Source organism: Solea solea, chromosome 1 (genome assembly GCF_958295425.1).
Source record: "Solea solea chromosome 1, fSolSol10.1, whole genome shotgun sequence".
In the NCBI taxonomy this organism is placed as follows: domain Eukaryota; kingdom Metazoa; phylum Chordata; class Actinopteri; order Pleuronectiformes; family Soleidae; genus Solea; species Solea solea.
Window position 1 is genome coordinate 9,566,374 of NC_081134.1, and position 26,601 is coordinate 9,592,974.

The following is a 26,601-nucleotide window of genomic DNA, read 5'->3' on the forward strand; positions in this document are numbered from 1 at the left end:
CACTTTTAATAGACTTGAAACTCAGGAGTGTGTAAGGTGTACATCCAACAAAAATGAGTTTCAAAGAGAAAATAGTATGATTTAAATCATTATTTATTGATAGATAAAAAAGCATTTACAGCAAGTGCGTGCTTCAAATGAGCACATTGTTAAATAACTTAAGAATTTGAAGTTCATAAAACCAAACAGTAAACAGAAATTCTCACACACAAACTTTACAATGGACAATAAAAATACTACTGTGGTGATGGCGTTTAAGTCTGGTGTCATTCACAGATCTTTCCATCAATGAACGCCAGTGTTCATGTGTCAGTAGTTGAGGACATAATATCATTAAGGACAAAGAACAACCAGTGATGACTGCAAACACTCCCCCCTGCTGGTGGTGAACGCAGAGCCAGCTGTCTTTATAAGAGAGACTCCGTTCTTATGGTTTTAACACCGTACCCAACGTCTGTCACAGACCTCTCCGTCGCCATTCTCGTTTTATCTTTTCGGTCATTCTCCTTGTCCAAAACTTGGTCCTTTTCTCTCCGTTTCTCTTCTTTCAGCCACTTCTCCCCTTTCCTCTGGTCTTTCTCTTCCCTCTTCTTCATCTCCTTCAGCTTTTTCTTGAGCACAGACCGGTCGCTTTGACTGCACACGCCCAGAGCCTGGTGTTAGTTAAGAAAGTTTTCATATACACAAGTTTACAGAACCTCCAAAAGATTTCAGTTTAAAAATCGTCATTGCAATTATTACATATTTCCAAACGGCAACCAATAAGCCCAATTCACCTTATTCTTGGTGATGTGGGAAACTAAAGCTGCTCTTTGTGTCTCACTTCCTTTAACAAAACATGAGTGACATTGTTGTGTAAAAGGGTTTCACATTATTCACAGCTTCACTGTCAGTAGCGGCAGAGACAATTCTTTATATTGATTATTATTTGGGAAACAAACACTGTTACATTGCATCATTCTGTGATATGTATACACAGCATAGCAGTATTTAAGTAACTCTAAACAATTAAACGCTTTATATTTAACCCTTCGTGGCAGAGCTGATTCGAAATGAGCATATTCGAGGGAAACTCGGGTTGAACGGTTTGGAGACAAGTTTGAGATGGATTGGTCACGTGCAGAGGAGGGATAGTGATTCTATTGGTCAAAGGATGTTCAGGATGGAGCTGCTGGACAGGAGGAAAAAGAGGAAGACCAAAGAGAAGGTCCATGGATGTTGTAAAGGACGACATGAGGACAGTTGAAAGACGATTTTTAAGTGCTGACACCAAATGACATTTAAAAAACACAAATCCAGATTGTATCTTGTCCTAATTGGTGTTTGACATAACTCACCCAAGGAATCATGGGCCATAGGAATAAGGTGGTTACAGGACACAAAGGCAGACTCACCCATGTGTACCTGTGCCCACAGTCCAAAAACAGCTTAACTGGACTCTCCAAATTGACCACAGGTGTGAATAAGAGAGTAAACAGTCGTTTACGGAATGAATAATTGGCTTCGGCCTTAACAATCCTTTGACCAAACTTTGACCTAATGTGATCACAACTGCTCACCTTGAGCTTCTCATTGTCCATGTTGAGCAGCTGTCTCCCGTCCACTCCTCTGGCAGCAAACTCAGACATATACTGGTGCATGCCGATGGCCGTCAACCACAGACAGACCTGCTGGTTGTCCCACTGCAACACTGGTCGACTTTGCCACTGGTTGTTGTTATTGGTGGGAACTGGGTCATCGTCCAATGTCTGACAGGAGACGGTGCCGTAAGACGACAGGGAGAGAGTCGCAGACGAGAAACGGTAATTAAAGACGTGAGTGGTCAGGGGAGAAAGGGAACTACAGGACAAAGAGTGCTCCATGGGGAGATGAGGAAACCAAAAGGAACTAGGGGATGGTCTCACCTCAGTGGAGGAAAAAGTGAAAGTGTGAGAGTGCCCAGAAAGGGAGTGATCAGAGGAATGGCCCATGCTGGAGCTGCCCACTGGAGAGCCAATACTCTAGAAATCAAGAGGATTTACTGCGTGAGATATCTAAAAGGAGAATATCCATGAGAAAGTCAAAGGAGCGGAGGGATATCATGCAGAAACATCTATTGAAATGGTGTTACGAGCCATGTGCACATTTGGTGAAAAAGCATTTCCGGGTTTTCTTACCCGAGCTCTTCTGCCGGTGGTGGTCAGGTACGGCAAACTGCTGCTGGACACTGAGCGAAGCCTCTCCCTGCCTCTCTCCTCCTCCTCTTCCTCTTTTTCTCTCCCTCGTTCTCCAAACCAGGGAAAGGGCAAGCATGAAGGCATGGAGGAGACCGAGTCTGATGGAGACACTCCGGTGGGCTCATCCAACAGGTCTCCACATGACCCCGTGCTGAAAACCAATGGTTATGTTTTAATTAATAGTAGGAGAAACCTACTGCACTGTCACTTGAATACGTCGGCAGATAAAAACCTTTGTGTATTGCTTTTTTGAGCAGAAATAAAGCCACAGATGTGAAACCGTCAGTTTTAGGGGAATTCATTTACAGTCCTGTCAAATGACAATTCAGGAAATAATCTGCTTATTTCTGTACACAATGAAAAACTATTGTTTTGTTAACAGTCTGCAGGAGTGAGATCACACCTGTTCGTGGACCGTCTGCTGTGTTTCTCACTTTTTCTTTTGCCGATGGACTTGCGAAGGCCACTGAAAACAAAACGGTGCTCATTAAAAAAAGAGAACACGTGTCCAACAAAAGCATTGTCTGTTCTCTACATGCAAGAACTTTGTCATTGCTAGAAGGAAATCTATCCACTCGTATAGACTTTATTATGACATAATCCCAAATCTGGGAAGAGAGGAAAACATCATACCTAAAGTCTGGAAATTTCTTTTTGGACTTCCTGGAAGCTTTGGATTTGCATGGTGAAGGAGTGACATCAGTGACATAGATTGGGGGAGTGAAGACAGAGCTGGTGGGAGGAAGAGGACAGAGGGCGGAGAACGAGGAGATACTGGACATGTTGCTTCTACTGCTCCTTTGTACCTCTGTGGGTGCAGACTGAGGTTTCTGGACTTCATCTTCCTAAAAGCAAAATGAGACTTGTTTAAGTTTTTAAAAACAGCTCATACAGTGCCATTATTGAACGCTCTCTACTGCACCTGTTTTCTAAAGCTCTCTCTCAGTTTGTCTCGTGATGGTGGGTGGCGCTTAGATTTCTGGGCCAACTGAGCTCTGCCTATGTGAGCACTGGAGTCCAAGCGCATCGTATCAGGGACAGGAATATTCCAGTCTGGACCTGAGAAACGAGTTTTATTGGCAAAAGCACATTTTGAAACAAGAAGTTTGACAAAAGAGTAAAAAGATTCTCCTCTCTGGACTTGTGTCAGTAAACATGGCTTCATACTCATGAGAGAAGAGTCCACACAGTGGTTGTTCCTTTCAGCTGAAGGCTCATTGTTGTCTAGCTGTGCCATCTGCAACCAAAACAGTGTTTTAAAGAGCGTGAGCGATGGACGGCTGAGTGAATCCATTCAGGAATGAGAGGTCAACTCTCACCTTCATTTGCAGCCTTTCAAACGCATCTTTGTGCTGCTTATCTCTCTCCTCCATTTCTCTCCTCAAATCTGCTTCTGTTCTCTCCCTCTCCTCCTCCCTGAAAAGTGTTTTTTTAAAAGTAAGAGACCTAGATGGAAAAGTGCTCATTTTAAAAGCTAGGAAATTGACGAGTATCTACATTGTCAGAGAAATAAAAAAAAAAACAAACAAATACCTGCTCTGGTATTCTCTCACCAGCCTCTTAGCTTTGCCGTATTTGATCTCCAGGCTTTCTGATTGGCTCTGGGCATCAGCCAGTCGCTGGCTCACAACCCTGCACAGCGTCTGGGCTTCTTGCCAATACCTGAGAAATAGGCATCAAAAGGCAAGGTTCAGTAATATATATTTTTCATAATTGTTTTCAACATGCTCATCTTATTTTAGCTCCCACTGTCTTTTCACGGCTGTTTATGTACTTTTAAAATCAAATCACACCTACAATGGCAACATTCACTTATAGGGCTGAACAATTATCGAAACCGCAATATGGCCTATTGCAATTTTCAAATCACAATTTCTTAAAAGCCCAAATTTGCTTCCAATGACTATTTTAGATCTTAGATCTTTGTCTCTCCCAGATCTCCACAAACATCACACAGTAACCATTTGTTATTGAAATGAAGATGAGAATAATTCTGTGAATACAACCATTCGTTCTGATATCGCGGTCACATTTCAGTCAAAGATAATCACAATTCGACATTTGTTCAAAATCGTTCAGCCCTACTTCCATGTGCATGAGACAAAATGTACTTTTCTAGTTTTTCAGCTTTCTCCTCTCCATCCTCTGCTCTCTGCTCCAGCTCAGCCTTCTGACTCTCCCAGCTCACCTGCTGCTCCTCCCACACCTTTAACTGGGAAACACAGTGAGACATTACACATGTCCTCAACTGTTATATAGAGTAGTACAAAAAAAAACTGACTTTTATACAAAAACTATTGTTACAGTAATAGGAAAAAGTAGATGTTCAAAGTTCAGATACTTGTGTTTATTAATAGTATTCACTGATCTAACAAGTTAATACATGAAAGGCAGCTCTTGGACTGGGCCACACTGATCCAGCCAACCCAGTTATGTCGCCATGGTGGTAACTTCAAGGCAAAGGCAGTAAAGAAGGGCTGACTTGGACAATTGTCCTTATAACGGCACACCGAGCCAACTCATACTCAGTTAAATGGGTCAGACTGTTCCAAATGGGGATGCAAATGTGTGTTAAAGTGAGTACAGTTACTGGTGTGTGTGCATGAGAGAGAGAGCGAGAGAGAGAGATCTCAATCTCAGCAGAGTGACCTACCTTTTCTCTCACGTGGTGAAGTTGGGCCGTTTTGCTTTGTAGTTTCGACAGAAGCTGTAGGGAAATAGGGCAAGAAGGGAAATGTACCAGGATCATTTTGAGCTACTGCAAATTTAGATTGAAACAAGATATGCTTTTACTAGTTTTTAATAATGTTTATTCATCTTCCAATATAATGTTGAAATGTGCATGAATGGAGTGTAGTGTCAAGCAACTGGACTTAGAGTTGATACAATCCTTATATTAATGTTGAAATCATTTTCCACAGAAAGGTTAGCGTCAGCACCTGCTGGTACTTGAGGCAGAGTTGGTGGCTGTCCAGCCACGAGAGAGCAGACACGTCCTCTTCGTCCTCTTCCTCCTCCTCCTGTTCAGTGACGGAGTCCCTCTCGGACATGCCGCCGTCGTCACTGTCCTCATCTTCGCCTGCCGTTTCACTCTTCATATACAAACACACACAGTGAACAAGGCAGGGAAAACCTCTTAGACTTCTGGACAACTCCAAAGTTCCAGTCCTCTGCAAGAAAACCCACCTTTCTGGATAACTTGTCCATTTCCAGGCTCTCATTGATCAGTCGCGCGACCTCACTCTCCACCCCTTCTTTCTCACGACCAATCAGAAACCTGAGACAGAAATCAATAACAGCTGTGAGCAATCACCACATTCACACACACACACACACACACACTGTGTCGTCCCCACACTAATTTGCCTAATGACTAAATCACAGGTGTTTCTAATAACACCGACGATGGTGTCACAGCTCCGTAAGGCAGCTAAATGGAATTCAGAGTTTTAGTTTTTGGAGTATCAATCCAGAAGTAAAAACCTAATTATAAAAGATACTTTAGTATTAACATATCTGGTATTAAAATGTTTGGCCAACAAACACATGTTTTTTTAAAACACACACAGAAATTAATCTAGAGGCCGGTGATGTAAGCTGCATGGTTTACAGACTAAACACCACAGTATTCTTAGGAAAAAGGATGGCTGTAATGTATACGTATGGTATGATCCCTGGTGGGTTGGACATTTCATTATAAAAGTAAAAAATAAAAATAAAATGCCAGTCCAAAATGAATGCTGCGTCAATTTACCTAAATCTCATCAAATTTCATATTTCAACGACCAATGAGAAAGAGCACATACTCTCTCTTAGGGAGAAAGAGTGGGTAGAGTAGTGAAATACAGAACAGTAACAACAGACTCTCTGCTATGTGTATAAAGAAAACACGTGCACACACACTATCATGGTTAACTTACTTGACAAGGCCCGACGTATTCTTAAGGACTGTGGCTGCAAACAGCTGGGAGACACCAACCAAACTCACCCCATCCACCTCCACTATCTGGTCATTGACTCGAATCCTAACCACACAAACAGAGTAGAGAGTGTCACGTCATCGGAGCCACGCTGAATCCCCCACCAAACACGAGCCGGACGCCCAGATGCACCTTCCATCCTTCTGTGTTGCGCCGCCTTCAGTTACTGTCTTGACAAAGATTCCCAGTTTTTCCAGTCCCTGGTCGGCTCCTACACCCATTCCTATGATACTGATACCCAGACCCTCGTGTCCTGGAGGGAAAAGAAGAAGAAGAAGGAGAGAATATTTGACAAACAGCTCAACTAAAGTTTTAGGTTTAAAATTTCTGCCTTGAATGGTAGCAACAATGTACAGGCAAAATGGCTGTAGTGACAGAAGTGAATTCAGTAATATCAAGACATAGAAAAGAAAAATGAACAGGGAGAACACAAACAAACCCTTTTTTATCTCCACTGGAAAGACGTCCATCCTGTCCACTCTCTTCTCCAGCTCATACTCAGCAGAGGCAGCCACTGGGTCAATGTCCTCATTTTGTCTGTCGTATTCTGCATTAGAATAAGTGCTGAACACCTGACAGACATTTAAACCAGAAGAGAAAATGATCATCTTAAATACTGTTAACGCACTTCTAGGTGGTAGACGTTCAGAGCAGACGTTTACAGAGAACCATCTGCAGCTATTGACCCAACAACACACTGTTTATGTTGGCAAATAGATCAGCGTGAGTGCGAACGAATCCGAGAGTTGGCAAATTTGAAGTGTACAAACATGATTTTCTGACCGCAAAACATCTCGGTGCACAAGCACAAGTCAGTTTCAGTAGCTGACACTGCACGGACTGCTGCTGCTGCTGGTGCTGTACGTTTATATCACGAAAGCTCTGAGCTGAGTGCTGACAGGAGGAAACAAGTGAGATCTTGCCTTTTCTCCTCCCTCCCTGGATCAGAAACATGGCTTTGGGCTAAAACTTGTCTTATATTGGTTTAAGGAGCTGAAACTGACAGTCACACACATCTACAATGAGGACAAGAGACACTGCAGAACACCTGACTCTGTATTAGTTTTTGTTTTCTTTACCTTGATTGGTGCTGTGGAGAACCTGACCTTCCTCTTTTCTGCCTCTGTGTCGTCGCCATCCTGAGCAGGAACACCAGGAATTTCCTCATATTCCAATAAACACCGGTTTCCTGCCTGCAGTGCATTTCCAAAGTCTGGTTTTGGTGGTGTTGAATGTTCTGGCTGACGCGGAGATTCTTTATTAAACACAAAATCCTTGTTCTCAATCCTGCAGATTACTGCAGATCCCGTCTTGTCCTCCCTACTGCCCGCGGCGGTGTCACCTTTTCCATCACTACAACCTTTCCACAGCACATGCTTGACCTCCTCGTGCTCAGATCCATTTTCACATTGCTCCTTCTCTTGACTTTGTCTACATCCTTGCTCTTCACCCTTACCATGCCTCTTCTCCTCAGCGTCCTTGTCAACATCCTTCTCATCCATCACACCATTCTCTTTACTTCCATCCCCTATCTCCACTCCTACATCTATCTTTTTCTCCCTTTCTTCCCTCTTTTCAGTCGACTTCTTCTCAGCTGGTGAAATGTACTCTCTGTTCTGCTCCTCCTTTTCACCCTCCCATGGATCATCCACTTGCCAATACTTGTTTCTTCCACTTTCTCCGTCATCTTCAATCTCTTTTTTACGTGACGTGCTTGTGGTTAACTGCCTCTGTTGCTCTTCTGTGGGAGCGACGGTCCTTGCTCTTTCTATGCGAGCCTCTTCAAAGACATCATCAACGAGGGCCTCCACACTTCCTCCAGCAAATGTGTTCATATTAACTTCCCGCTCATCCTGCAACCATTGTTTGATCTCCTTTCGCTCTTTTTCTTCTTCGGTCCCATCACTTTCTGACGAGTCTGTGTTTACATCAACAAGTTCAGCTCTCACTGGCTCAGGAGTTAGGCAGAAATCAGGATTAGTGCATTTGGGCCCTTTTCCCTCTGCTTGTGTTCCTGTGGTTTCACCAGGTTTGTCAAGATAAGAGGGAAGTTTTCTGGATGTGTCACCATGCAACATATGAGAGTTAAGGTGACTTGTCAGTGTTGTGGGTGCAGTAACCTTAGCTGAGGAAACATCTAGGACATGTAGGTTTATGGATTGATCTTTATCGAAGCCATTCTGCTTCCTTCGCCCATTCGCCTCTTCCTCTTTTTCCGCCTGTGTCCCTCCTCCTCCTCCTCCGCAATCATCTGCATCTACTTTACCATCTGCCGTCCCCTTGCTTTCTCTGCCAGTCACAGGTTTTGAAACTCCTCCAACCTCCATCACCTTGGTCTCAAACAGCCTCCGGGTTACAGTGAACTTCTGAGCCAGAGCCGCTCTGTCGATGTCTTTTATCTCGTCTGATCTAGAAGTTCTCCCTTGCACTGAGGATTCTGGAAGAGAAGAAATGCTGGCCACCGTGCTCAGAATAGACGAGGAACTCATGACTGAACGTCTGGATCCAGCATAAGGTGACGTTTGCGGCTGTGGGCTAGGATTTTGTGGGGAGAGGAGGGATGTGGAGCCAGAACTCAGTAGAGGCCCACCATCTTGTTTCAGCTGATTGCTGTCCATTTGGAGGAAGATGTTGTCTCTGATCTTGGTCCCTCTAGTGCTGTGAACCCTCCCTCTGCTCCCTGTGCTGGTATGGCACATTATGGGATCTGACAGGCTGGTTGGCAGCCTGCTTAGTTCCACAGCAGCTGCAGCTTTGGTTCCTTGTTGTAGACTGGTGCCAGTGTCAAATGAGCATTTAATGGCATGAAAGTCAGACTTATAGGTTATCCTGTGAGGGGAGGCACTTCGGCCTTTGCCGTCGGTCCGCATCATTGGAGAATGGAGGTTCTCTGGAGTAAGAAAATACACTGGAGAGTTGAAGAGGAAGCTGTTCCCAGGTAATTAAAGCACCTAGGCAAGTGTTGAGCAGGTAGATGATGTCTGAGGGTTTTGCTGATACACTGGATGATGGCAGTAAGGCAATAATGAGCTGGTTAATAGGGCTGGTGATTTTAAGAGGTTACTGCATTTGTGAGATGACGGCATGTGACAAAGGCAAGCTCTTCGTCGGTAAACTTCATATTCTTCAGGTAAACGTCTGGTATTTCAAAGCAAAAGTCTCCTGGAAATACAGTGCGAGAAAGGTTTGTTGTCATACTTTGGCCATCGTTACACTTTAATTTGAGTTAACTTAACAATGCTGTGATATAAATGCAGCCAAGACAATCGAATAAGCCACTCTCTCTTAACTTCTATCTACACATCAGCAAATATTCATACTTACAGAGCAACTGGGGGATTATGTCTGCCAAAATACGAAACGCAGCAGCTATTTCGACGCAGGTATTTATGATTAACTTGTTTGCAGCAGCAATGATGTATCCTGAATGCTGCTTTTAGATGCTGTCGGAAAACTAAGTGACCAGTGTATGGCAGCGTGGTAAAGTATATCTGCACATTTTCTATTAATTTTGTCACTGTGACATGTCTTGTTTTTAGTCGAAGTGACTGTCAAAAAACACAAATATGTTATTTTGAGCGTTCGTTCAATGTGTTAAGCTGATAATTGAAGCTCAGTTTGTTGGATGCTCCGTTTTGTCTTCCTTAATTCACGAACAATATTGCCGTTTTGTAATTCAGCGACTAGAGCCCCAGCGTAACATTATGGCGATGTTACGCTGGGGCTCTAGTCGCTGAATTACAAAACGGCAATATATTTGCCACCTAAGGCTGTTGCAAAAAAAAAAAGTGTGGCTAAAACTACAGGACAAGTATGTGCGTAAATCTCAGTACTGGGGTTTACAACGGCATTTGAACGCGACATATCTCACCAACCTGGGTTCTAGAGTGCGCGCGCAGTTTAAAGGTCGAGGCTGTCAGGGGAGAACGGCCATTTGAATCAGGAACAATTAACCAATATAAGCTAATACTTCAAGTTCAGCATTTTCCCCACACCGTTTTCCAAGTGCGAATTCTCTCTGTCTGTTCGCAGTCTGCCGGTGACGGCTCCCTCGCTGTGATAAACACAGACAGATGGCGACTCATGTCACTAAATACTGTAAATGGATTAACCTCGTGTAATCCTGTGTAAACTACTCCACCAACTGAAACACTGACGGTGAGGGAGTGAGTGAGTGAGTAACCAGCACTTAAGCAACTTTTGTACATATGACAAGTTGTTACACTTGTGCTTAGTAATGTGTTACTGGTCACCTTAGCCTAATCTTTATCACAGCAATATCATTAGCTTCAATTCAGTGGAAGCAAATGTCACCAGTGACGTCATCTATTACAACAAATACTGCATTATTGTACTCCTATCAGTGTACTCCTAACAGTATACTCAAATATATCTATGTGTGTACTGTATGTATGTGCACTGAGAAACTGAGGTTTACACAGAATGTTCTAGAACCATGGAAATATCCAGGGAGCAGCAGTTATCTGCCTTGTTGTTGCCAGAGGTCAGAGGGCAGTGGCCAGACTGGTCTCGAAATCTCAGAAAGGCACTCAAATAACTCAAATAAACACTCGTTTCAACCACAGTATCAGAACACATAACACATCAAACCTTGAGGCAGAGCTACAACAGTGGAAGACCACACCTTCTGCCACTGACTGTATATTTATGTGCAGTATGTACAGCATACAAATATACACATGTTGAATATACGTTGAATAAAGTGTAACGATTGTAGCTTGAGCAAAGTAAACTGTGAAATGGTTAATGAAAGATGCATCAGTCCAATTGTATTTCAGTGGTAACTTATGAGAATTGCAGATAGAGACGTGGATACATGTCCATGCAGAAATAAACAAGTCATGAATGAAAGGAAATTCTTCATACACAGTGCTTAATAGATTTATGAGACCACCTGTCATAAAAACCAGAAGACAGAAATATTTTTGAAATCTTTCACTAACTTTCAAAATGTTTTCGTTATTTATTTGGCAAATAACAGACTGAATTCATCTTTTCATACCCACATTTGAGTCGGCTCACTGAGCTTCTCTGAGAAGCCATAACATCGAACCACTAAAACAAAATTTTCTGTTCAAGAATGCAAGTAAATAACTACACTTTGACATCTTAATCAAGAAGTGCTTAAATATTTTTTCAGTTTTTTTGTGAAATAAAAACATTTGAAAAGTCATGGATAACAATAATAGTTATATTTTAGCATTAAAAACATAATTTTGTTTAAAGAGCTTCTACATACGGGTGTATGAACCATTACAGAAACATAGAAAAATATTTTGATAGTTACCAATGCTGTTAATTTAGGGCAGCTGTGGCTTTGGGTGGTGGTCTAATACATTTGTTAAGCACTGTATCGTATGTGCACACACACAATGATGAGCCACAACATTAAAAAAATAAATACATTTTCATTTTGTAATCTGGTTGTATCTCTTACTACTGTCAGGTATGAGACATACAGATTACCTTACTTACCTTTACCTGTCTTTCAGCTTCAGTGCCGGCGCTGCCATCTGCTGTGAAAACTGGTGATCACTGCCTCAAAGGTTCTCCTGGTGTCAGAGGTAAGCCTTGTGTAAATATTCACCTGTGTGCATGATGCCAGACCCCCCCACTATCTAAACATAATGTACTGTATGCGCGAGGTAAATATGAGCAGTGATGCAGCACCTGCTGAAGTATGTGCGTGTGCCTACCTACCTATGTGTGTGAAGCCAGTGGGTGAGTCGGTGCAGTACCCAATCCCTGTCTGGGAAGCTAGCTCCTGTGACAGATGGACTGGACTTGACTGGACTGGACTGATCCATACAGAGCCAGAAAACGGTTCTGCTTGCTGTGACCTGGATCCGACTGGAGATCACTGTCCCAGGTGGCACTTGGACCTAGTTTATATAAATACTAGCCAATCACAAAAGCCCTCTTCTGACTGAGGCTAACCAGGAGAAGAAAGAAAGAAGGGGAGGGAGGGAGGGAAGGAAAGTGAATTTAAGTAGGGATGTTAAATGAGGAGGGAGTGATGAAAGGGTGGGTGGCGTAGTGAATATACGGACGTTGAAGACGAAGATGTTGAGAAAGAGGGGAGTCAATTGAGACAAAGAGAGAGATATTCACCATGAATTGTTTGGAGGAGTGGACATGTGAAATACCCAGGGGGTGGCTCTCGTATGAATAAAGTCAAACAGTAAATTACAGCTATGATAAGTGCTAATACCACATGATTTCTGTATTTTTAGGTGAATAAGACAAGACTTGGAGGGTGTGCTTCATAATGTACAAGTCAAATTTCTCTCATAAGTAGCAGGTCACCTTGACACACACACACACACACTGACACACTCATAGACATAATGCATCCCCCCTTACCCTAACCCTTACCTAACCCTTACCCTAACCTGACCTAAACCTAATTCAAACCTAATCTCAGAACCAGGTCTTAATCCTCATAAATGTCCCCACAAGGTGAAAATGTCCTCACAGCAAATCTATCTTTGTGAGGACATTTTCACATAGGCTATTAAAGACATGTCCACACACACACACACACACACACACACACACACACACATAGAGCCACACATCTTCGTAATAGCTAACAAATCTTTTACTGACTTGTAAGAAAAATGTATTATAGATACTGTATATCTGTTGGGCATTTGTCATTTATTAAAGTAACAAGAATAACCAACAGATATTTGAAATTAAAGTTGTCATTACATAGTTTGTCCACTGGAGAGCACTGACAACTTTCCTTTATTGTCCTCCATCTTTGAACTCTGAATTACCTCACTCATTCGTTATTCTTTCAGGCAAGAATTTTAAAGGATCTCAGTAAAGAATGTATTATTGGGGCCAAAATAGGGATTTAGTGTATGTTAGTGTTCCTTACATGTATATGAACATTCATATGAAAATATTTAAACTGCTTCAATGTCATGTGACCACTTGACTTGAAACTAATGCCCAAATACTAATGCTACCCTAGAGGAACAGGGCATGTGTCTTTAAACTTGGTTATAGTGCTTCTAAAATTTTACATGAATATTTAATTATTTTCAGGCTTTCTGTTATATTTATATAAAAAATAACCTATGTTTATGGCTTCCATGTAATGTGACCCACAGATTCCAAACAAGGCAAATTGGTACTACAGTATCTGTGTTATTTTAACACACTACTATATTTATGATGTCACATTACTACATTTATGATGTCAGTTTAAGAGGAAAGGATGATCAGCTGTCCCATATGGTTATCTTGTTCATTCAGCCATATGCAGTGTTTCCAGCTTCAGTGGGGAATTGTGAAGCAATCTTCTAAATACTGAAGCACATGTTAACACATCTGAATGGGATAAACACAAGTCATAGGTAAAATAAGCACAATTATGCCATAAGTCAGTGAATAAGTCTGACATGACCTTTTTAAACTGCAGTTTTTAAAGCTTAACTGTTGATAAACCCTGGTAGATCCTTATGTATATATTTGCAATGTTAGTGTTTTAAATTGTATGTTGAATGAAGTATATTTGCTGTCCACTTAATTCAATGCTCTTGTGTTATTTTTATACTATAAAGATGTCACACTGAAACACATACACTTCATCTTAACAGTATACATCCAAGACCTGCGCAGTCACCTGCCAGTATCTGTGCCTATTCTCACAGATGCAGGAAGGGAAGCATAAACATCCACATGCACATTATCTCAACAGGTGCATTCACACGTTGTAATTTACCTGATGCAGTAGAACTAATACCTTTTTCTTTATACAGTAAATGTTACTTTTGTGCCTCATTCTTCATGTCACAGGAAAACCCTTGCTCTCCTCTTTCTGTCTGTCCTGCTTGGAGTTTCCGGAACGTTCTTTGATCGCAGACTATATCCCCAATTTCCTGCTTCGACTGCTGTTCCCTGCCTCTCATCATCTACTCCCTCCCCTTCTTCTTCCGCCTGCTGCGATGGCTGCAGATGTCCTGGTTACAGGCTACATCTCTGCTGCTTTGTTATTGTTTACACACATTTCACATCCTTTCATCCCAAGGTCACAGTAGCTGAATCTCACACGGATATTTAAATTTTGCACTTGTCTCCCCAAATCCCTTTAATCATTTTGGTATTTTGGTTATGAATCCTATCATCCTCATAATAAATATATCAAGTGAGAATTATATGGGTAAACAAAACATTTATGACCGCTGTCCTCGAGGGCTTAATCATTTTCTGATTTTACAAATGTAGAATTAATTTCTGTGTTAACTGATGCACACAGTTAGTTTTTTGTAGATCAAATAAATACTTAATGCAATGGTCCATTTAATTTGAGAAACTCTACTCTACACGGTTTGGTCCATTTGCCATAGACATTGAGTACCTCCTCAATGTGGTCATCGCAGCACGGCTGCGTGCAACTGCCGTGACTGTGTTTTATATGCGACACACAAATTAGTGACTAGTGACTTGTAGAGCAGTTGTTCTCGATGTACTGAATCATTACAATCAATCAAAAGCCTTATGCTAAGGCCACAAGAACCAAACTATTATTTTAAGTGATTATACATTTATTCACACATGTTCAACTTCTGCCAATGAACCATCCTAAAGTTACAAATAGGAGCTTGTCCATTGGGATTAGTTTGGAAATCATCAACAAAGTTGGCCATTAACTTTGTAACTGATTACTATAGTTGGGTAATAGTTGAAAACATGATACTTTACACAATTATGTGTCAAATAGTAACAATTATATACATGGCAACTGGTATGTTTTATCCTAATCAAGTATCAGCTGCAGTGCTTTTTGTGAGCCCTCCACTTGCCCTCAAAACAGCCCACGCAGGCAGATCGAGTGACAGAGGCTATCTGCATGAAGGCAGCAGCAGCATCAGCATCATCATCATCATCATCACGCTGTTAGTTGTGTGAGGGAGCACGAAGCAGAGGGGAGGGGAAGGGAAGGGACGCAGTCATTCGGATTCATTAACGACCACTGACAACCGGGAAGCCTCCTCCTGTAGCATCACTCACACACACCCACACACACACAAAACACCGGGAAGAAGATGGTCGCGGTGCGGGCGTCCCCGACTTCGTCCCCGTCAGCGGAGTGGATCTGCTGTCTGGATAAAAGGTGCGTGAATCCACTCCACGGCGGTAGTCCACGCCGCGCATCCACACATGCATGACTGTGTTTTCTCAACCTTTTTTCATTCATCCGCGTCAACGTGATTAATCGGAGCCGGCGATCCCTGCGTGTGAGCAGTGTGTGTGTGTGCGCAACAATAGCCTTATACCTTATTTGTCTCATGTGCAACATCTAATGTGCCTTTGGGGATTTTGCGAGTTTAACGTTCCTCCTCGAGCGATAATGAAAGCTACTGCGCATAAAAAAACAAACCCATCTTTTAAAGCCTCTGCTCTTTTATGTCTTTGGTCAAAAAGGCGTTGGTGGCTTCGAGGTTCACTGAGATGTCTCTGCACTGCACGGGGTGTGAAAAATGGCTGATGAGACGCACATGGTTTATGTCTGGCTGCTTAAATCATTCAGCTTTACAGTTTAGAAATATAACTGAGGCGTGTTTGTTATTGATCTGCCAGAAATAACACTGCTTTCCCCCCCATTTTGCCACCACACTGCAGCACGTGAGACTGCGATTATCTGGTGTGACTGAGCAAAACAGGTTACCAAAACTGATCTATTATAATTTTTATGAACAGCTCATCCTCATTTCACTTTAGGGTAAACTGGTGTTTTCTTTAAAAAAAACAAAAAAAACAGCTGTCTTTTCAGCTATTTAGTTCACATAAAGGTCATATGCTGCTGCCAGCACACTGCTGAAAAAAGAAAAAACTTCACATGAGGGCAACGATACACTAATTGCTGCTGGTGATGAGATGATATAGCTCCCACCTCAGATGAAAAAAACTGATATAAGACAAGTAACCCACTGCTCCCACACCCACACATTCTCTACACACCTCACTATGACACATCCTTTTGTTACCATTGGCAACCAGAAGCTACCATCTTGTCTTCTCATACTCACCTGCAGTAATCTTTTGTCATTCATAAGTAGTTGCAAATAAAGACTATTTTCATTTGCAATTTCATATATTTATATCTGTTACTTTAGTCTATACATGTAAGAAAGTAGTGATAAAATACATCCACAGCAGCAAGTTGACACCATTGCTTATTTTATTCAAAGTACAGCTCAAAATGCAAAGATGCTCATGTTGCTGTCCAATTGATAACCACTTAACATTCACATTTGAGAGGCTGGAGGGATTTTTGCATTTCAATACATTTTCTATTTATTGAACAGGAAGAGGATGGCAACATCTGTAAAGCTACAGCACTTTATAACTTGCAGTAGATGAGTGACAATAAGAGCAGAGGCAGGCCAAGTCAAAAGAGTAGACCAGACAGGATGTTATTGTAGAGCAGTGAGAGCTCCTCTGCTCTGCACCTATTATTCAATCAATATCAGTGGTTGGTGTGTGTGTGTTGTATGTGTGTGTGTGTGTGTTTTGGGAGTGTGGTGAATGGAAGGCGGGGTGGGGGAGTAAGGTGAGAGAAAGACAGAGGTTAAGATACAACTCACTCTGATATATCTTTCATTGGATATTCATAAGTGTGAGTGTGAAGTGTGTGTGAGATAGTATCTGCTTTGTTTTATTTCAGTGTTGCTGCAGGCAGTTACCAGACAATCCAGTCAACACAACACACACACAAGCACACCTGTTATTTTTAGAACCCCTCCATTCATTTGAAGAGCCTATACAATGCATAATCCCTAACCTTAATCATAATGCATAACTCCAACCTAACCACAATTCAAATTGTAGCCCCAAACCTAACCAGTCTGCCTCATTAAGACCAGGTTTTGGTCTTCATGAGGACTGGATTGGTCCTGAGGTCAGTGTTAATGCAAGAAAATGTTCTAAAATACAAGCACACATAGACACACAGTATCTATGTGGGGGGTATTTTAGAAATATGAGGCTGGGTGAGTTTTTTGATTCTGCACTTTTAAACGAGTAACCTGTAGAATGATCTGCAAGTGGTGATTAATGATGTTTTTGACAGGATCTAAGGTTGTCAGTGATGCAGACAGGTGCTCTGTGTGGACACAATTCAAGCGTTTCTGCTACAGTGACATATTAATATGCCAGCCAGCGTGGGGGAAATGTGTTTGTTTTGAGGCTGCCTGACATTTTGGTCAGCCAATGATTTATTTGTGTGGAAACACTGAATTCTTCCAGATGGATTTGTCCTAAAATAATCTGCAGAACCTTCTGGTGTCTGTCACTTTTCTACTAAATGTGTTGATTGTAAATAATTTGTGTATGCGTAAATGTCTTTATTAGAAATGTGTTGCAAATTTGAATTCAAATACACTAGGGCTGCAACAAATAATCGATTGAATCTGATCAAGTATTAATCTATTACTAAATTAATTGTGAAATATTTTGATTATTGATTAATCGGTTGAAGTTTTTTTTCCTACTAATTAAAACCATCTCCCTGACATTTCTGCTTCTTAAATGTGAATATTTTCTGGTTTATTTGCTCCATATAACAAAATCATTAAAACGCAAAAACAAAACAAGACATTTGAGAACATCCTCATTTGAAGGTTTGGTAAACAATGATCAGCATTTTCTAACATTTTATGCTTGAGAAAATAATCAACATATGATTCTGCAAATAATTGTTAGCGTGATGGTACACATTTTGAAGTATGAAGACATTTTTTGCAGGTTTTCATACCTTTAAAGGGCATTGTGAGGGTTAAGTGTCTGTAGCTGTAGTTTGTGGCTGAAAGCTGAGATCTTTGCTGACATGGACATTGGGGGGAGGGAGGTGAGGAAGGAGAAGTCAAGGAGGAGAGAAAAGGGAGACAGAGGGAGCAAGGGAGCTGCTCTCGGGTCGCATTTGTTGTACACCAACAGGCGACGCAGATTTCTCTGGACAGGCAGGCAGTGCAGGCAAGCACACAACAACGAAAGAGGAAGCACAAGAAAACAAGGCTTCAGACCGATCTTAACAGTTTTTCTTTCGACCATAGGTGAAAGGTGATGCTGGCATTACCCATTTAACCCCACAGACTTAACCTCCCTGTCTCTCCCTGTTGCAGTGTGTGGGAGTTCTCCTGTCTAAACCATTAACCCTGCCTATACTTGAATATGAGGCAGTAGCTGGATGATGGGAGGATGAGTCAGAGTATAAGAGAGTAAGAGACGGGGAGAAAAAAAAAGACCTGTCTGTAATCACCCTGTGCAAATGCCAGATGTTATGAGACTGTACAAGCCATGTTGTTGCTGGCCTTCAGTGGTAGTCGGCTTATGTGGGACTGCCTCTCAGCTACTGAGGAAATATTTGTTTATCGCTGTACGCACATGTGCGTGAGTAAAGAGGGAGTCACTGCTGCCTCTGAGCTTGCAAAGCGAGAATAAAAGGAAAAATAATGGGATGATATATGAGGGCGTGTTAGTGGATTGGGGAAAACAATTTGTAATGGAGAAGAGAAAATGTATAGCTTAGAGAAGAAGTGAGATCATTTGTTAGAACATTAAACAGGCTAGACTTTTTTGAGAGGAGAGGAGAGCAGACAAAAGGGTCAGAGAAATGCTTAGTGGAGGCAGACAAAGTATAGAGAGCTGCGAATAAGGTAAAAGGAAATATATATACCTTCTGGTCCCTTCTGTGAAGGAAGGAGCTCATGGTGCGTTAGGTATTCTGTATGAACAAACATAGGGTCTGTGCTTCAGGGCAGGTTATGGGTTTGATTCCTGACTCTACTAATCTACATGCCTACATGTGTCCTTGGGCAAGACACTTAACCCCATGTTGCTCCTGGAGGCAGTGTGTGAATGGGTATAAAAGATGCATGATAGGGTGAATGGGTGGAGTGGTCATCATCATGACTACAAATACAGACCATTTACAGTACACATAAACGTTTTATCTTATGGAGGACACATCATTGATGTATTACCTAGCCCCGTACCTTAACCTTAACCATCACACATAAGTACCTAAACTTAACCCTTACCCGAACCTAAATAACCAAATTCTAACCCTATCCCTAAACCCTGGCTGGTCTTAACCCTGAAAAAGCCTGTTAAAGTTGTGGGGACCAGAGAAAATGTCCCCATAAGGTCAAAATATCCCCTCAAAGATAATGTTTTTGTAGGTTTTGCAAAGATATAAATGCACATGTATACACACACACACACACACACACACACACACAAACATGTGTGTGACTCAATATAGCAAGGGGTAAATAAATGAATGAATTACTCATGTTTTTTTTCACCACCAAATTGCGGAGCAGAACGTTTAAGCTCTCCGATCAGACTTGTCTGTGTTCTTTTGTCTGTGCGCTCGCATAGATTTCCAGCAGTGGTGTGCTACTGTGTGTTCGTATTAGAAAATAGCTGCAGCACAAATGAGATCTTACACCAACACCCAATGGGAGGTCTGAGCCAAGCAAAGTAACGCCTGCAGCCCTCTACTGTTATCACTAAGACACCAGACGGAACAATGAAACACAGGCAAACACACATGCACAAAGCATTAGACGAGTGGGTAGCACTACAACAGCTTTTCTTTTAAACACCACTGATTTTTTTGATGTTGTGATTGCAAATGTGAAACATTTCCTACTAACCACCAAATGGTAATACCTAACGTGAAATCTAATGGTGGGTGTTCTCTGCACAGGCCCTCGGAGCGCTCGGGAGAGGATGTGGACATTATTCTGACCAGACTTAGGGAGGTCAAAGCCTTTCAGAGGTTCCCGACTCCACTGTTACTGCAGATATGTGCCTGTGCCTTCTATGAATGTCTGGAGAAAGGCATCACATGTATGTACAGCAGTAAACACACACAAATTCTCAAATGAAAGATTTAGAGTCATGCCACAGAATGTCTTTCATGTCTTGTTTTAAGCATTTAATTGTACTGTGTTCAGTCTAATTCACATTTCACATGTTATTTTACACAATTAATAGGGGATCTTTTTCCCATTAGACCAAAACTGTTATTCTGAATCAGCCAGTTTTCTGGATTAACAGTTTAGTCTGACGGCCAATGGTAGATCCCAGTAATCATAGTAATTAACACAATTTTCCAAAATCCACACATGTACTTAAAAACAAACAAATAAACAGCAAATAACCACATTGGAGAGTCAGGAGCCAGTGTATGTCTATGTTTTTATTTTAACTGTTGGTCTAGATGGAGATCTGGTTTTTACAGCAATATACATAACCCCATTTTACATCAATATGTATTTTATACACATATATAAAATCTGAGGCTGCAGTTAATGCTCCAAACAACATTTTGTGTTTGAATTCACTGAATTAAATGTTTTGTTTTTACCAGACTGAATGTGTTTGACTTGGTGCTACTACACTGTTTGCAGTGTTCCGACAGGGAGACATAGGCACCAGCTGGTATGCTGTTCTCTCTGGTTCCCTGGATGTCAAAGTGTCAGAAACAGCCAACCACCAGGTAACATCGAATTCAACTTCATGTAATCAAGTCAAGTCAGAGTGGAGCTACGTACATAACAAGTCATTATGTTGTGTGTCTTTTCTGTGTTATTCCTGAGAAATCGAACAAATGACAAAATGAATCATTAATTATTATGGACTACTACTACTACTGGATTTCTATCCAAACCACAACTGCCAGGATTCCAACATCAGCATAAGTGCTCGTTGTGTAATAGAGTTTGATCTGCATGACTCTCTTTAATGCTGACTTTGTTTTACTACATTAACCGATGTCTCTCTACTTCAGTATGACAGAGCAAATCGTCCACAGCACAGAAAAGCAGCCCACTGAGAATTAAGCTTTCTGCTACACTTCTATGTGGGGAAATAGGCTTATACTGTACATGTAGAGAAGAGAGAAAGGCACGGTGGCTTGTTTCGTAGTGAAAGACCGATAATCCCCTCTATTGTGAAATGTAATTTTCATACAGTTTGTAGCCCTTAAGTGCCAACACTGGCCTAGTTTCTGTGGCTATATTTAAAATGTCAGTTTCGACAGTGGAAAAGTTTTGTATAAATCAGTGGACGACGTTATTATACTCACTGTGTTTGCGTGGTCTTACATGTGTTTAGGACATTTTCTGGCACAAACACTGACCACTGACACATTTCTGAGGAACTAGTAAGGTTTAGGGCTAAGATTTGAATTGTGATTCGGTTCAGGTTTGGGTTAGGCATTAACCAGTTCTAGTTAGGCTGTCTAAATAAATGGAAGTCCATATGAGTCCTTAAAAGGACAGCTGTGCAAATATGTGTGTGTGTATTTGCATATCTCCAGTCTGCCCAAATAAATCCATCACCTTAAGATATTTTCCTTCCTGAAGACTCTGTTTACCAGTTCCTCATATTTGAATTTATTTGCATTCATTATCATACATAAAACTGTCTACTCTCCATGTCTGTCCATGGCCATAAATAAAACCTATTGCTCTATATTACTACTGCAATTTCAGTGTGTAGTGTTTCAATATATCTCTCTTAAAGAGTGCCATTATAACTGACCATGACTCCTCTATGACAGCAGTGGTGTAAACACAGTATACTGTGTTTGTGTGCAGGATGCAGTCGCTATCTGCACACTGGGGATTGGCACAGCGTTTGGGGAGTCGATCCTGGACAACACGCCACGCCACGCTACCATTGTCAGCAGAGAGACCAGCGAGCTGCTCCGCATCGAACAGAGGGAGTTCAAGAGTCTGTGGGAGGTGAGTTTGGGAATCGGTGATTCACTACGAGCTCCACACTGGATTTTCAAGTTTTCCTGACAAGTTTATATTGTAGTTGGTCTTTTAACCACAAGAGGGCTGTCCATCATAACAGTGCCTTTTGTTTCCCCTGTAAGATGCACACCTCAGGTGACACTATTGGTACAGATGACATGCCTGATTTTTATCGCAGCATTTTCAGTACAACAGATAATGCACCCAATCATACTTTAGCACAGTTATTCCTTACCCAGGCTTTTCTCTGAGCTCAGGTACCTACAAATTGACATTAGTATATATTACTTTGTTGAAATGACTGCACTGTTTTATGAAATAAATTGATCTTTTCACCAAAAATAACCATATGTCATTTACAAAAATGCATTTGTAATTGAGGACATGTCTCAACTGTGCCCACGCAGTACTTTCAATATTTTCAACAGTAGGATGCTAATAGGAAGATATTAAACAAATGAAAACATGAAACAATGCAAACAGATGCTGCAGCCATCGTCTCTCCTCATTTGGCATAAACATGAAGCGTTTACAAACTGGAGGCATTAGTGTGAGTTAAATATAATAATTTAACTCAAAAAGATACATTTATTAAAACACATCACTGGGTCAACAGGAAATAATAATGATGCTTTCGTATTGAATGCCAAATCACAGTCAACAGTAATGTGGCTTTGGCCCGGACAATGGCGTCATCTTAGGGGGTTGGCACTGGAGCAGCTGCCTCTCTGTGGGCCTCCTTGTTGAGGTTACCATCTCCATTCACAGGGTCTCACTTGGAGAGGAAATTGTGGCAGACCAGTGAGTCAGTTCACTGTGGCTGCACAGTCAGCAACCAAAGACTACAAGTGTCTGCCCTATGGCTTATCCAAGAAATCTGTGGTCTGACATGGTTGAATTCAAAAGAATGTTTTCTGGAATCATTTTGTGATTTCACTCTCACCACAATTTAGCAATCGATAAACTACATAAGAAGACCCAAAGAAACACACACCTGCTAAAGTATTATTTTTGACACATTCATGTCTTGTTGTGTGTAAGATAATAGAAGATTTGTAATTTTTTAATAGCATATGATGTGAAAGACATGCATCTAACAGTATTTTATATGTTTATGAAATGTAATATTACTGCAAGAACTGTTTTTCCGGCATAAAAACATTAATTAAATGCTGCTTTGACAGTGTTTCTGCCCTCAGTGTCGGCACATAAACACTTCCATCTATTCAATGATGTTAAAAAAATTACCTCTGCAGAAAATGGATTGGAAAACTTTTATGCCATAGGAAAATATAAAAGCTAGATGAGGCAGTAATTGGACACTAAATCATGTGTGCTATTTTGTTATGATGCTTGTAGTGTTTTGTTTATCATCGAAGTGCACTCAGTGCCCCTCTGTGTTGTCTATTTTCGGACAGCAGGCATAAAACAGAAAACATAGCCTAGGGTGGTTCTTTGAATCCTGTTCGGCTCATACTAAAAGGATCTTTGTTGTGTTTTATGTTTGTGCCTGTGTGTGTGTGCTTGGGTTAATCTGCGTGCATCTCCTTGTGCGTGTGGGCGATAAAGCTGCAAGATGAATGTGGTCACGTGTTTGATGAAAGGATGAAAGAAAAGAGCGCTCGATCGTTCTAACACCAAGTGAAAGTGAGATGAACAGACCCGGTGCAGATGTGACACATAATGTGCACATGTGCCATGACAGGCTGCTATTGTAAGTCTTTCCCGTTTTCTTTCTCTCTCCCTATTTCACCAGTTCTACTTTTCTCTTGCCCACTTCCTCTCTCCTCTATTGGCCGTGTTATATCTTCTGCCAGCCTCCTTCCTCTCCTTGTCCTCTTCATCCTCACCCTTACAACTCTTTCCATTCACTCGTTAAGTTGCTTTCTCTGTTGCTCCCTCCCTCTGTCTCTCTTGCTCTCTCCTCGAGAGCCACACAGTCATACAGCGGCTGCGATCACCGTGGTAACCTGTGAGGGGAAGTGGTGCTCGTTCTTGGCTTGTTCACAGGGAGAGAGGAAGAGCGGTAGACACTGAGGTGGCTGTGTGCGAGTAAGAGGGAGAGAGAAAGGAAGAGAGTTGCTTGTTGAGCGCAGGATGTTATCCCGCGGCATGTGTGTGAGTTGTCAAGGAGCAGAAGGCAGCTGTCTTGGGTTTCAATCGTCCAGCATTAGGCAGCTGAGTGTGTTACCTCAGGTGAGTCTGTGCGTCTGTGTAGTCGATGGCGTGCATGTTGGAAAAATCCTTCACGGCAATGTTTTTGTTCATTCAAAATGATTTGATAAGGATTGTGTACTTTGAACCAGGCAAATCATTTGATTGTGTTCTTGCTTACATAGAAAGTTTTTGTTGGGTCTTTAACTCAAACCGATGCTCCCTTTCTCTCTCTCTCTCTCTCTCTGGTTGTGGTTGTGTGGTGATGACCATACTGTGTGTGTGTGTTGTATAGTGTTATAATTGTTCTGCATGTAAATGATCTTGGTTGTACAAAGGGCTTTGTTTTGAGCGGCGTGTGTGTGTGAGTAAGTTCAGTCCAGTTCAGTTTTATTGCCAGACCAAGGTCAATTTAAGTAAAAACAAGAAAAGAAATCGTCAATCGTCAAAAAAACCAAAACATTCATACCTTAAAAAGGCTGATCCTAATGTGCTCTGAACACGCGTTAATTTTTCTTGTCAGCTTGTAGGCTTGGGCATATAATGTCTCACGCTGCCTGTACATGTCATCATCATCATCATCAGACACATCATCTGTTAGTGTCTCAAAGTGTGTTTGTGTGCTGAAATGTATTGATGTTGATGATTAATGGATGATGATGTGTTAGAAATGATGCCTTGTAATAGTTGATGGCCGATGGCGACTGACAGAACGTGTCTTTTGTCTTGCAGAAGCATCGTCAGAGCCTTGCTGGACTGTTGGCCCCTCCCTATGGAGCAATGGAGAGTGGATCCAACAATGACAGTGAGTACATACACACATGCACACACGCATATAGGTTTGTGCAGGTCCTTTAAAGGCCACTGCATTGAGTTCCATTCTTTTGGACAGCCTCACAAAGTGTTCTCCCCAACCGTAATCAGATATGCCTAACCCTAACCTTAACTTAACCACAATTCAAATCTTAGTTTTAAACTTCCACAGTTTCTTAGAAATGAGGTTCTGTCTTAGGTAGGACTAGGTTTTGGTCTTCATAGACTTCTGGTCCTGACAAGGTCAGAAAGACTCCTGCTCCTGACAAGGTCAGTGTTACAGGAACACACACTAGAAGGACTAATATGTAACAGAAGATAAAATGTGTATAATAAGCTATTTCACTCACTCAAGCAATTATATAATAATCCAAATTAGAAAATGCATATGTACATTGTAATCCCTTAAAGTGCTGCTGAGATAATCAATTTTTAATTTCTAATGAAAACGTTTCCCCTTCAGGACTCGCAGACAAAGACAACATTAACTCTGACTCTGCAAACAAAGCTCACAACAAGGTAAACACTCACTCTATCTAAAGCTCTGTCTTAGATTTGTACAGGAATTAAAAGAAAAGCTCACCATGGCAACATGGTTCTTGAAATAAACACTGCCAACACATTCTGGACATCTACGGCCTTCCTCGTGGCACGCAAAGCATGAATGAACCAAAGTCCCATGTGGCCAGACCACCTGAGTTTGTGTTGTATTCTTCTACATGTCTCTACTTGTGTGGCCAAGGCTTTTATGGCCAAGCACAAAACATATATTTTAGTCTCAGAGAGACGACTGTGGAGTAAAAGAGCGATTTTCATGTTCTGCATGTAATGAAAGCAAACGGACCACGGTATCATAAAACAAGCACCACTACGTACTTTCATGTTTTTTTAAATCAATCAGACCACCAGAATGAGTTTTTGAAGGTGTGTGTGTGTGTGTCTGTGTGTTTCTGTGAAGAGGCGAGTGATGAATCACAGCTGTGTTCATCTGTAGTTATGCTAATACTAACTAATGCATGCACCTAGAAGAAAGATCCCATCTGCCCAATTAGCATACCTCCCTTTGTTGTTTTCAGGACGTTTGTGTGTGTGTGCGTGTGCGTGTGCGTGTGCGTGCACATCTGCCATTTCCCTCTCAATCTGAGATTCAGGTGTGACCCACAGTATGTGTTATACTTATATCTGTTTTAAGCTAGTATACTGTATTAAGTACAATCTGCAGAGTATCACTTGCAGCATGTCAAGTTGATTCAAGTTGATGATAGAAAGATCACTTTTTTTTCTATTGCAGGGTTCTATGATCCATCCCTTTAATCTGCTCAACATAACCTTTCTAGTATTGCACTATACTATAAGGTTGCTCATTTTCAGGGCCAACTGATAGTGCTTTAAAATGGTTTTAGATATTACAGCATACAGTAAGAATATATTCAAGGGCATCACTGTGACGATGAACATCACTTCACCATACCTCCCTGATGTTTAATAGATCCCCTCAGAGAAACTGCAGAGGGCAGGGAAGGTTCTCCGCAATGCCATCCTGTCCAGAGCTCCACACATGATTCGAGACAGGAAGTACCACCTCAAGACGTACAGGTAGGGGAATCATTGTAAACATTTGTAACCTTG

At 41.5% G+C, this 26,601-nt stretch overlaps 2 protein-coding genes across 4 annotated transcripts in view; one reads left to right on the forward strand and one right to left on the reverse strand.

Annotated features, from left to right (window-relative positions):
- Positions 1 to 75: 75 nt before the first annotated feature.
- LOC131462627 (neurabin-1-like) lies at positions 76 to 12,022 on the reverse strand. Its single transcript, XM_058634002.1, has 20 exons — positions 11,918 to 12,022; positions 11,693 to 11,769; positions 7,276 to 9,358; positions 6,636 to 6,768; positions 6,329 to 6,449; positions 6,137 to 6,241; positions 5,403 to 5,493; positions 5,156 to 5,308; positions 4,870 to 4,923; positions 4,328 to 4,428; positions 3,750 to 3,878; positions 3,536 to 3,632; positions 3,384 to 3,453; positions 3,139 to 3,275; positions 2,850 to 3,061; positions 2,620 to 2,682; positions 2,157 to 2,367; positions 1,905 to 2,000; positions 1,560 to 1,748; positions 76 to 653 (listed from the first exon to the last, which is right to left on the reverse strand). The coding sequence occupies exons 3-20, from the start codon at positions 9,067 to 9,069 to the stop codon at positions 408 to 410; spliced, it is 4,002 nt and encodes a 1,333-aa protein (XP_058489985.1). The 5' UTR covers positions 9,070 to 9,358; positions 11,693 to 11,769; positions 11,918 to 12,022; the 3' UTR covers positions 76 to 407.
- Positions 12,023 to 15,164: 3,142 nt separating this feature from the next.
- LOC131462634 (rap guanine nucleotide exchange factor 4-like) overlaps positions 15,165 to 26,601 on the forward strand; it is a 23,046-nt gene continuing 11,609 nt past the window's right edge. For 2 of the 3 annotated variants that reach the window (XR_009240895.1, XM_058634014.1), the window contains exons 1-7: positions 15,165 to 15,344; positions 19,947 to 20,089; positions 20,653 to 20,741; positions 21,844 to 21,990; positions 24,892 to 24,964; positions 25,436 to 25,491; positions 26,462 to 26,568. Coding sequence is in view for 2 of the 3 variants with exons in the window: in XM_058634014.1 (XP_058489997.1) it covers positions 15,277 to 15,344; positions 19,947 to 20,089; positions 20,653 to 20,741; positions 21,844 to 21,990; positions 24,892 to 24,964; positions 25,436 to 25,491; positions 26,462 to 26,568 (683 nt within the window). In the remaining variant the exon portion in view is untranslated. Of the gene's footprint in view, positions 15,345 to 19,946; positions 20,090 to 20,652; positions 20,742 to 21,843; positions 21,991 to 23,950; positions 24,202 to 24,891; positions 24,965 to 25,435; positions 25,492 to 26,461; positions 26,569 to 26,601 lie in introns of those variants that run through there. The other variant, XM_058634027.1, reaches the window with a different exon arrangement.